At 32.3% G+C, this 12951-nt stretch overlaps 1 protein-coding gene across 1 annotated transcript; it reads right to left on the bottom strand.

The window, feature by feature from the left end:
• Window positions 1–627: 627 nt before the first annotated feature.
• On the bottom strand, window positions 628–11359 carry LOC147078880 (venom allergen 3-like). Its single transcript, XM_085955312.1, has 5 exons — window positions 11174–11359; window positions 9080–9161; window positions 7790–7962; window positions 2744–2844; window positions 628–730 (listed from the first exon to the last, which is right to left on the bottom strand). The coding sequence occupies exons 1-5, from the start codon at window positions 11282–11284 to the stop codon at window positions 628–630; spliced, it is 570 nt and encodes a 189-aa protein (XP_085811438.1). The 5' UTR covers window positions 11285–11359.
• Between the last annotated feature and the right edge of the window lie 1592 nt (window positions 11360–12951).

The raw sequence follows: 12951 nt of genomic DNA, 5'->3' as shown, positions 1-12951 counted from the left end.
CGAAAAAATATTTTTAACATGACAACACTGTAACTGTTAGTGGCGAAGGGTGGAGGTAGGCTGTTTAGATCCGCCATAAAAAGTGTACACTAAACTTTGTCAATCATACGTTTTTGCTTTCATTAAAACAAGACTAAAATTTTAGAATTAAATAAAAGGAACCAACAATATGTCTAATATGTATTCTTAATCGAACGAAAACAAATAAGTATGAATGAAAAAGTGTGCAAAATTTTGTCCTATCGCCCAAAATATACCAAAACTATTATGGTTTTGTTTAGGCAGGGTTTAATTGATTTTTTTAAAACTAACCAATAACATCTGTAAATTGTAGTCATAGTTCAATAAAAACAAATACGTATGACTAACAAAGTTTAATGTGCATTATTTATGGCGGATCTTAACAACCTACCTCCACCCTTCGCCACTGGATTTGTCATTTAGAGGTCCTGCAAGTACCTATTTATATATTATATTTTAGGGTTTGAACAAGACGTGATTGAAAATTTAAATGAAAGGTACTTAACATTGAAAATGTATGATAAATAAAATTAGATTTAGTACATATTATGTACCTGGATAGATTTTTATAGAGATGGTAGCCGGTACGACAGGAATTTATTATTATTATTTGCACGAGTGTCCATACAGTTTCTTGCATTGTTCTTGACAGCAAAGATTTTCGCAGCCTGGTCCTGTTTTGTATGGGTATTCTCCGATGAAGTTTCCACTAAAAAATAATCAAAAATATTAATAATACATATACGAAAATAGGTACTTACATACTCATTTTATTGTCTTAATTAGTTTTTCACAACCCCGTTTGGGTAAGTCGGCTCTGAAACACGGGTAAATACCTGATATCTTTTTATTTGGGGTTAATTATTATATTAATTTATCAACACATGAGTCGCCATGCACGACAGCTTTGTGTGACTTGTAAGTATACGTGTTGATAGTGCCGAGTCCTGCAATGGATTCCCTAAGCTGGTGACGACACAACCTTATTGACATGTGGCCTTTTTTTGGTTTGTAGGAAAAATAAACATTAATAATAATAATTACACCATATTATTGTAATGATTGAGCCTGTCGTTGGTTATCACAATTGATTTTTGGGTCGTCACTGCATGTTTTTTCTCCTTCTTTTTTCGACGTTTCTGGCTCATTGAAGTGACCATTCTCTAACTCCCAAACTAAGTTCCGCAGAACACAATGTATTAACGTAGGTATACTCAGTGGCGGCTCGTCCATATGCACTGCGTAACTGCAGCACCCCCAAGCAAATTGAGAAAAATGTAATATTAAAATATACATTAATTTATGTATATTATAATATGAACATATCAATATTATTCAGGCGTTTTAAGCTCACCTGCGCACTGATACATCAAATAATTATTATACACCGCGATACTAATATCAGAAAGTGCGGCATTGCGTGATTTTATGCAGTAATATACCTTTTTTCAAGGAAAAAAGACAGAAGAATCAATTTTATACTGAAATAAAATCGCATATAATGTTTAATTTTGATATTAACTCATTTAGTGCTAAAAACGCGACTGGCGCGTCTGCAGTAGTTGGCCATTATATATAATTAACATGCTATTTAAATGTGGTAATTAAAAAACAGTTAACTGGTCAGCAGTGAATGTATTAATAGTAAAATATAATCCAAATAAATATTTATTTTTATTTTTAATCAACCGCAGCACCCCCAGATATAATATCCACGAGCCGCCACTGGGTATATACCGTTAAGTGTACAAGTGTACGAGTATGACTACATACTCCGCTCTATGTGTGTTGAGGGGATCTGTTTAGCTAAGAGCAAACGTTGTTTTGGAAACAATCTTTAGGTACCTAGACTTAAATTTGATGGAATATAGTACATATTATTATGTACGTTTTTTTTATATCACGTTTAAGAGTGTCATACAAACGTCATCATAATCTCGTTGGAGTCAAATTTTGACATTGGAAATGAGACTTTTTAGTTTTCTAATTAATTCAAAAGTTGATTTCTGATCTATTGGCCCCCGCTTGAGAATATCAACATATAGACAAATCATAAAGATATCTTGGGTCACTACTGTGGTGTTCGATGTGTGGGTTGAGGATGATGATGATGAAGAAGAAGATGTAGCAGGGGTGAGTTTTATTAGCATCGTATCGATACAATAGTATATATACAATGACAGTACATATAATCTACTGAGATAGTTACGAGCCAGGTACTTGGATTTGAGTGACATTTAGATAAATTATTCTTCGTTATTTATACAATAAAAAGTGATACATTAACATTAAATTCTGGTACATAATCATATTGGACTAATTGTAGAGTCAGCGTTTTAAATCGAGTAGCTTGTGAAATATTTTATTATTACAGTCGTAAGAAAATATGATACCATGAAAAATGATTATTCGGATAATACACCGTAATGATATAATGTGCTGTGATATGATGTAATAATATACCGTATCTAATATCGCCAATAGACTTGCTGATCTAGCTAAGAGTTGTTTGCTGGGAATATATTATTGCAGAATAATTTGATACATTAAACAATGGATATTTGATCGCTATTATACTACAGCTATAGATATACATGTAGAAAATTGCAAGATACAACGATGGAATTCGAGAATATATTTAAGTTTATACGTTCATATAAGACCCGAAAATAGAGAAAGATATACGAAATTATCTGTAGGTACAATATTTCACACAACTTACGTTGGTCCATAATTGCAAACGTAAAATTTTCTGTACTTTCCATCCGTTCCTTTAAAACGAGAAACCCCACATCCAACGTATTTGGTATCTGCCCAAGCGACCTGTAAATAAACGGAATAAATAAAATAATATGTATGTAACAATGACATTAATATGGACGAATTATCTGGAAATGAAAATGACACTCACTTTATTGTCGGGTCTGCCGAATGGCATAATTGTTCTAACGCCATTACAATAAAGGTGATATTGCTATAAATTCCTGATGCTTTTTGTTGGGTCTGCCGAATGGTTCGGTTCGAACGGATTCGCTCAAATGAACATTGGCATTAGAAACACTGCTCTAACGCCATTACAATAAAGGTCATATTGCTATAAATTCCCGATGCGTGATATCGCATAATGGAAATTGCGTGACGTCTACCTATACATGCGAATGCGCGAAATTACTTGCTAGCTACTGCATTGAGTGCGTCGTCCATTATTAATGTCATTGGTATGTAACATTGAAATAAACTAACCCCACTAGCGAATTATCGAGTCTAAGAAATTGAAAAGTTTTTATGTCAAAAGAAATCATTGTAACGTAAAATTATGGCAGCGTTTGACATATGTACACCTTTCTCGCGTGGTTCCTTGCCCGCAATAGAGCCCGAACGTATTTGACCAGCCAGGCAAGGCACGCATCACTATGAGAATATCGGTGAAATAGCAAATTTTTCTACGTTTGTTACAAAAGACTTCAGATTTAAAAATATATAAAAGTATATTTTGTTTATAAGAATACCACAATCGATTCGTAAGAAAATTTAAAAGGGGGCTTCGAACAGTTCAAAACACAAATAAGTATTTAATTCTACCAACATCTTAAAAATATGCACATTTCTCACATATTGAGTACCAATATAATTATTACCCAAAGCATTACAAAATCCCTGCAACTAACGTCAAAAGGGCCCATAACTTAACCATTGTTACATATACGTACTCTTACACAAAAAATAAACCACTAATATCTTCTGTCACTGTCATCCGCAATAATAATCAATTTCAGTTAAAATATGTATATATTTAAAAAAAAAAATGTATTGTGGGGGGCTCAAAATCAGCAAGTGCGACAGGCCTCCGTATCCCTAAACCCGCCACTGTAACTACTCAAAAACCTTTGAAAAATTCGTGGGTCGGGATGTGAAGTCAGATAAGTCACAAATTGTCATTTTGAGATATAGCAAAAACAAAGTTCAAAAAATTCCCCACATTCCCCTAATCATAGTTATGTTTTTTTATGGGTAACAAATCAAAGTACATGTAATTGGTTTTCAATTATATGTCCTAGAAGTATTCTAACTATTTTGTTTCATTACAACTTAATTGGTTAAAAAAAAGGAATTGACTTAACTGGAATTGCACAAAAAATGATTGACTTACCTTACTACGCACAAAGTAATATTGTTATTTTATCATGTTAATCCGACTAATATTAGCAATAAAACACACATTTTATACATAAATCTTATTGGTTTATTGAACAAAATATTATATAAATTTAAAAGTAGCATTTTTATAACTTTTTTTTTACTTTAATGTTATTTAAGTAGTGAAAAGGCACACAAACCTGAATATTATAAAGGTTCATCGTTATCATTAAATTCAGTATGGATTTCTTCAATGGTATCAGGTTAAATATCACTGACTATCTCAGATGTCTCAAGTGACTCACAAAATTCTCTATAATACGATGAAATGTATGGAAGTAAGTCTATAAAATCTTTCATCTTGTCTCGACTTATATATGAAATTTGTTAAAATGCAGTCGTCTCGTCGAGAGTTCTTTTAAATTTCACTATTCCCGGTTCGTGTTTGTTGAATTGAAGCCACTAAACATCTCTCCAAACAAAATTTTTCCCATCTGTGTCTATTTTTCTGAGTGTTTCGATCCAAGTAGTTAAAAAAATCTGCACAAGTCATTTTAGTGACTATAAAAGGATTTTTCTTTGCAACCTCACATATTGATTTGGCCCAATCATGAGGATGCTCGATCGTTCCACTAAATGTCTTTTTTTTCTTCTTAATTATGCAATGGTCACTATCGCACTCCATATGTGTGTGGCCAGGGACTAAAAAGTGTGATCAATTTTGTTTAAAGTCTCAGAATGTTTTACTGCTATCATGCACATTACAGCTACGTGGCTATTTTTGTTTTGACCCACACATCTATCAGAATACATGATCACATGCTTAATATTATCATGTATCCCCTTGGTTAAGTATTTGAAGAGGCATGAAGCGATATCGTTAGCTTCTCTATTAGTAAGAGTCTCATGGCATACATAGCAATATCCCTGGTTATTATCACAATCATGCACTGTCAAATGTCGTTTGTAAAAGGCCAGGGAACTTTGCTGCATGTCAAATGTTACAATTTGGCAAGAGGAATATTGCAAGTACTCTTTATCACAACTTTTAGTTGAATATGCAAAGTCAGCTTCGTCATGATGCTCTTTCAATTCCTCAGGATTTTTATTTCTTTCTTCATCGTTGGTGGAATTCTTAATTGAGTTAAGTTTATCGCATTTTTGGCAAGTATCTTTATTTGGCCGTTTGAATGTTAAGTTCATGCCATGGAATATTTCTGCGTATAAACGAATATTGATGGGATTAGAGCTAATATTGAGAATACATCACAGTTATTGTCAAATGTAGCGGTAAGTATTTTCTGACAGTCCGTTTTAGAGTAATGACTCTTATAATGATGGAATTGAGAGTATATGTGTCTTTGCTATTTGCTTATCTTCTTCGCTATCTTTGTTTTTAGAGATATCTTTCCTCTTGCACCTTCTTGAATAAGTATACCGGAAGTAGTCGCACGTTTTTTTCTTAAAACATATTCAAAAAAATGTGACTTTAACGTAATGTTTTTAGTGTAGAACCTTTACAGTTTCCGTAACAGTTCAACAGTTAAGAATTATTGAACTGTTACTTGGCGAAAATGTTGTTTTCCTGTTCACTTTGTCTGATATGACTTTTTTTCGTATTCATAACTTCCATTATAGGTACTTGTTGTGTAACTTTTGCCAGTATTTTAGTAAAAGGTTAAAACATCGTTGTGATGTGTAATCGTGGAAGCACTATTTGAGCATGAAGGGCGTGGTTCTTCAATGTCGGTAAATTAGACTGTAATAATTCTTGAATATTAAAATCAGGATCTTTTATGCTATCAATGAATCGTCAACATACAAGTTATTAGAGTATGTGGTTGAATCTAGTAGCAAGATTATTTTTTTGGATATTGTGTACGTGTTTTTAGATTTAAATAAATCAAATTCGATAAATTTGGTATATTTTGTATTATTTACAAATAATACACATACTTATTTATATAAGTCGTAATTTATTATAATATGACTATTTTACTTTTTGTTTTACGTTCTGTTGTTATTTTTTTTCAAAATTTCTCAAAATATCTTTAAAAATACGTTAGATTCACCAAAATCAACACTGAGTAGGTATGACGTTTGAAGGTAAGCCAACTATGAGTAGTAAGGTAAGTCACACAAAATGTTGACTTATCTGACTACTCATGTGACTTAACTGTGTACACACCCCGTAAAATAAAAAATATGTTTTGACTGAAACTGCATCTCGCAAATGGTGAGACGTACGGCTTACCTGACTACACACAACGAAAGATTATTTTTTTTTTAGTATAGTGGCATTCATATCTCATTTTTGCTGTTTTGTGACTTACCTGACTGCACATCCCGACCCACGAATTGATAATCAAATCAAAACTCAACAGAGCTTTGCCTCTCACTCATGAGAATTACTCAATAATTAAAATTGTCATAATTTTAATTCAGTGTCTATAGATTTTCTTTATGGTGAGATAATTCTTGTTTAGTTTATTATTGCTTTATAGAGGGCTTAAAACTAAGTAAATTTTGGCAATTCTTACTAGTACGAGTATGTTCTGAAATATTTCTCGAGTCACGATTAGGCATAAAGCGAGCTTTTATACATATTATATACCAGGGTTAGCGAACCTTTTTACGTATGCGTGCCAAAAATTCCTATATATTATTTTCGACTGTCAGACGGGTCGAGCAGTTTTTCATGGGGAAAATATATATATATATATTAAATGATACTTAAAGTTTTAAATACACAGAACATAATACACATAAATAGCTTTATCACTTTTTTCACCAATTTTGAAACTGTCTGCCTGAATTACTACTACTAACTTCACCAAGTTTTTGTTTCTTATTTGGTGCAGTCATTTTTTGTGGTTAGAAATGACATTGTAAATGTATAGATTATTTTAGTTTTGTTTGAGGCTTTCACGGTTGTTTTTTATCGTAGTATATTCTTGGGTTTTCACCGTGTCTCCTTCTTCCTTCTTTACTAGACGTTTCGGGCTCGTTGCAGAGGCCATTATCCAGAGATGATATCATCTCATATCATCTCTGGATAATGGCCTCTGCAACGAGCCCGAAACGTCGAGTAAAGAAGGAAGAAGGAGACACGGTGAAAACCCAAGAATATACTACGATTATTTTAGTTCTTCACGCGCAAATTGACACCAGAAATTCTCCGATCAGATAAGGCATTCTTTCCCTATAGTGGTCTAAAGCATTGTAAATCGAATCAAAATTAGATGTAAGCGGCCCGGCATCCCCCGCCGCCTGATGAGGTTAGGTTATTAAATTGTGATTAAATCGTGATTAAATTATATGTGACGCATATAGCGTAAGGACCGACTTATAAAATTATTTATTTACTTACATTAAACATAATGTCTTGAAGAGTATTTGCCTGGTATTTTTTATACAATGCGATTTGTCGTTTATTATTATTATTATAGGTATTCTTTATCTTCAAACGCGTGCCACGCAAAATCATCTTACGTACCACTGGTGGCATGAATACAATAGTTTCGCCACATCCCTACATACATTAAGTAAGTATTTCGATCGTTTACCCTTCACAAGTAAGGACATTGACAAACATTACAAATCTTAATATTACAGTATATAACTCATTTACCTGAGTATAATGTCCAATTTCTTTGAAATAATCATCAGCTAGTGCAATTGGTGCATATTGGTACAGCTTATATTCGTTGAACCAGGCAGTGATTGCAGATTTCCAGTCAAATGTCTTGTCTTTTCCAGAAGTGCTAGTTAACATGTAAAGATTCTCGCCTACTGTAAACCTAGCTGAAGAAGTCAAAATAAAATAAAATATTACTCATCAGTGGCGAAGGGTGACTTTTGGAAAGAGGTAGGCTGTGGAGATCTGATAAAAAGTACACACTTGTCAGGTATACTTACGAGAAATAAGAAAATAATACGATATTACTACTATTGAATAGGTACACACTAATGATAACGACACACTAATTTAATGAAACTTCAAAAACTCACTGACGAGATAATAAGCGATCAGTTTAAATTACGTATTTTTTCAAAACATTTATACACATCAAAAATCATTACATAAAAGTTATTTTTATTTTAAATTTCTGTCTATATTATTTATTAATAATCGGTTAAACACCATAGAAAAGTTTTTTTAAATTATTTAATTATTAATTATTTAGTTTCAGGCTCTGTGATCGGAGCTTATCTTAGTTCATACAATTCGATAGATTGGGTGAGGCTACGTGACGTAAAGTCCATATGAAAAAAAATGAGAATTATTTGAAACATAATCCGACCTTTATGTACGCCAAGACAGATGGTGCGCAGTGGTATATATTTTAAATCCCTTGAAGCTATTTTTAATTGTCTGTGTAATACATTACTACACATACGGCATCTCTCGTTCGCAAGATAAATTATTTTATAGAATATATTATAATTAAGTGATTATATAAATAAGTAAGTATGCAATTAAAAAATATTTTTCTTAAGAAAGTAGGCTTCAAATAATTGCCTAGTATGGAGTCTTCGCGACTGTTACTCATTAGGTACATTATTGATGGCTAAACCGCTAAACATTAGCTAGATTATGACCCCTTCATCTGAAATTTTTTGGTAATTAATTGTCCATATGGCTATTTAGTGTATTTAGGGAAAGTTATTTTTGAAGTTATTTTTCCAGTGATCATAATATTATCGTGTTATAAGAAAGTGACCGTGTGGCGCATGAGTATCCTATACGCAAATTTAATATGACACACATAATAATATGCATTCAGCGCTAGAAATAAAACAAATTAAGAGCTGGATTGGGAGTGTTTGCAATGAAGCAATGACACTACGGATTGTTCGCTTGCTTTTATAATAGCACTTTTGTTAATATAACCAACAGTATTGGATTTTTTTAACTTACCATCTCTTTTGTCGGTGCTGTGTTCGTAAACCATTCTATCCGCCCATCTCTGTGCACGATTTTGAAGCTTGTCGTCCCAAACCTGTAAAAGTAAAATAAATATTATTCAGCTATTATACATTATATTTTTTTATGTATTACGTCATATAATTACTACATACATATTATTATATTATATTTATCTGCTCTCGCATGAGGGAAAACATATGTATATGTACATAATTTTTGAAAACACTTCTGAAAAATTATATTAAAACCAATAGAAAAATCTTTTTGAAGACACCCCGCAGGAATCGATCCTGAACCTATCGGGTTTCGCGCCCACGCACATAGACCACTATGATAAAGGTACCATACTTAATTACAACAAATTTTCACGAATGGCTCCTATAATACTCTCTCACGCGTTTTCTAAATTGAGCTACTATTGGCTTTCGGCTTTTGTATTTTAAATCAAAGTAGGTATTACTTTAATTACTACCCAACGTCACGGATCACTCCAAGATATCTTAGTGTTGTAGCTTCCTTGAATTTGATAATAATGTTTAATTAATTACTTTTTTATTCACCGAATAATTCACAAGTTTTAAGAATGTTACATTCTAATTATTGAATATACATAATTTTTGAAAACACTTTTGAGAAAAACACACCAAAGAAATATAATATATCCATTAGAAAAAAGCAGCCCAGCAGGATTTCTCTCCTGAGATAATTTGAGAAAATTAACAAGACTATGTCCAGAAAAAGTTTTCCCAGTCAGGACACGTAGTGAAAAGTGGCTTCATAATCCTATTTTAGCTAAGATGCGTACCTACCAACTATGAACTTCCTGTAATCACTATATTATGAATATATTCTTAATAAAATACCAAAAACTTAACAGTGGTACAGCGTGTCTAGTAGTGAAGTCTGAGCACAACGCATAAGTAAAAAAAGTAATTAACTAAAATAATTACAAGATAAAAAGAACTTTTTATATACCACGTTTTTAAATTTTCTGTTGAATCATATAAACTTGACAATTCTATGTATTAATAAATACTTTTTTTTTGTACTTGATAGAAATAGGTACTGAATAAATATTATAGAATACTGAAATGTCATTTTGACATTTCATATTGATTTCCATAGTAACGCACGTATATATTAATAATTTAGTTGCTAGGACCATCCCCTTAGCTACCAATATTTTTTACGGATTTCTTCCGAAATAATTTTTCATACAAAACAGAATTAACTGAAAATGAATTCAATTCTACTTAAAGATAGCTAAAAATATTATTAGAAAGCATTGGCATCGTGTTCTGATATATTATAAAAGTTTCAAATGTCTAGTTAGTCGGGAGGTTAGTTAAAAATAGATTGCAAGATTTGTACTGGACAAACAAGAATACGAGCTAATATAAATATTGTAAAAAAGGGAACAAATAAAGCAGTACAATATTAAAGGGATTGCTAAAAACTTCATATGAAAATGGATGTGACACAGGTTGAAGGAGAGCCCTAAAAGATAGAAAGACTGAGGTTTTTCCAGATAAATTCAGTCATCTAATGCAGTACTTCTCAAACTGGGGGTCCCCAAAAAAGGGGGCCCTGCCAGGGAGCCGCGAAATATTTCAGTATTTTCAAAAATATTTCCCAACCTTAAATGAAGACCAAAAGTACTATTGGATAAGAACACCATTTGCTAAATCCTTAAAATATGATCATATTACTTGGGCAGCTCAAGAAGAATTGATTCATATTAGATCAGATAATTCCCTTGAAGTCGAATTTAATGAAATAAGTCTTGCAGAAATTTGGATAAGCTAAAAGCAAGAATATCCGTTAATCGCAAACGTAGCATTGTTAATTTCTTTTGCGACAACATACCTACCTATGCGAAACAGGATTTTCATCATCACTGGTAATAAAAAATAAACACAGGTCGTGTCTTTCAACGGAGACTTTGGAGCAAACCCTGCGAATTAGCATTTTAAACATTGTACCGGATATTAATTTATTACCTTAAAATATGTAATTACCCCCTCTCATTAAATTGTTTTGTATGGTAAAGATGCTGTCCTACATACGAATCAAATAATGACTTACAAGTATTTGCATGTTGGATGCTTTTGGCTGTCCTATGAGAGTGCCATTGGCAATCTGTCTCCTCAGTGCATTGTGATAGTTTACCACGAACTTTTTATCATTGCATGTCATGCCTTTATCTGTCAAAAGAATAAAATGTCAATAAATTATTAGGTTCAATCTAATGCCAAATCACATATTGAACTTATTAGGGATACATCGAAAGTTCAAGCCCACCGAAACTAGGTTGTAGGCTGTTAAGATACTCCGCTCATTACGATAGCTAGACGCAATCGTACATCTCAGATGGTAGCGGCTTAGGTGAACATTTCAGGAATGATTCTTTTTTTTTTTAGAATTATTAATAACCATGTAATGCTTTTTCTTACAAGGTGGTTATTAGTAATTTTGAACAATCACAAACACCCAGGCTTTGAGAAAAACACATAAATATTTTGTGTCCCGACCGGGAATTGAACCCAGGCACTCTCGGGTAGAAGGCAAGCGCCTTACGCACTGTACCACGCAGCCGCCTAATATGAGGATATTACGTGGGGATATGTAGGAGTCACACTATTTTGTAACGCGATCAAAAACCACAGTTTTTTAAATTGTGACATGGACGCATGGACTTGTGGATTTCCAGCGCATAAATGTCCACCTAGATCAATGTGGCAAATTTATAACTTAGGAGTAATTCTGTTGGTACGCGGAAAAATTGTTAACCGTGTAAAACCTTAAACAGTGGCACGCATGATTTTTTTAAAAATGCAGTCGAGTTTAATTTAGGTTGCAATTAAAAAATTTGTAGATAACCGACCATATTGTAACGAGCGTAGTGCAGTATATTTATTTTAGAGTATTGAAAAAACTTGGTGAACATGCCAATCATTGTTACAGATATTTTTTCAGTTGTTTGTTACCGAAGTATAACAAGTTTTGCCACAAAAACCATTCAAAATTTCAAATTTATTTATTTACATATATGTACATAGTGAACATTACTCCTTGCGTTTTGTGTTTGGGTCTAGCTGTCGTAATGAGCGGCAGTCCTTAGTTATTTTTTTTTATTTTTCTATAAAAAAAGTTTGGTAACTTTATGTAGAGATTATTTTGAATATTACTCTCATGTCGTTATTGGATATATTATTAATTGCCTACTTACTACGTGAGTAATTTTGCTGTTTTTAGAAAATAAAAACTGTACTTTGTTGTCAATGGATTATTGTCAGCATTACTATAATATTTATTAACAATGCATGTTACAATACGTATACGTATATTAAAAACAAATTTGCGATTGCTAAATTGACCAAATTTAATGCTGTCTAGCGACAAATCGTCAGGTCTAAGTGAAGTGAAAAATGTGGTGATTATTCTACCGATATTGTTTTATTTTAATTTTATTTAACTACGTAAATACGACTTGCAATCCTATGATCTCGAATGACATAAAACGTAATTTTAAAAGAATATAGCCATATTTGTTACAATATGATATATTATTATCCGCGGTTATTGCATTTTGAAATTATTTGTCAACGCATGGATATATGATTAAAATTATCATCTGCAGGTATTATAGTAAAATTTATACGGGAAACTGTCCACTGGGCTTTGTAATTGACTTATAATTTTGCAGAAATTTAACATTTTGAGTTCTATATTTGACATGAGAGATGTTTTAATATAATTTAATCTCAATTCTTCCCCATTCAATAAATTTATATGTTTGAAAATTAACAGTAAAATAGGTTTACTGCTCGAAATATAGTATCATTAAACACCACATCCGTCCT

The sequence above is a fragment of the Rhyacophila brunnea genome, unplaced genomic scaffold (assembly GCF_057557595.1).
Source record: "Rhyacophila brunnea isolate RB1 unplaced genomic scaffold, BYU_Rbru_1.0 scaffold_10, whole genome shotgun sequence".
NCBI classification, from domain to species: Eukaryota; Metazoa; Arthropoda; class Insecta; order Trichoptera; family Rhyacophilidae; genus Rhyacophila; species Rhyacophila brunnea.
Note: the sequence above shows the minus strand (reverse complement) of the source record. Positions and strands in the feature narration are given on the sequence as shown.

What these genes read in the sequence shown, in the direction of transcription:
- LOC147078880 (XM_085955312.1), bottom strand. Translation starts at nt 11,284, where the DNA reads ATGACATGCAATGATAAAAAGTTCGTGGTAAACTATCACAATGCACTG. An exon ending in CATCCAACATGCAAATACTT is followed by an intron (nt 9,162 to 11,173) that starts GTAAGTCATTAT and finishes TTACTTTTACAG; the next exon opens with GTTTGGGACGACAAGCTTCA. An exon ending in CAGCACCGACAAAAGAGATG is followed by an intron (nt 7,963 to 9,079) that starts GTAAGTTAAAAA and finishes TGACTTCTTCAG; the next exon opens with CTAGGTTTACAGTAGGCGAG.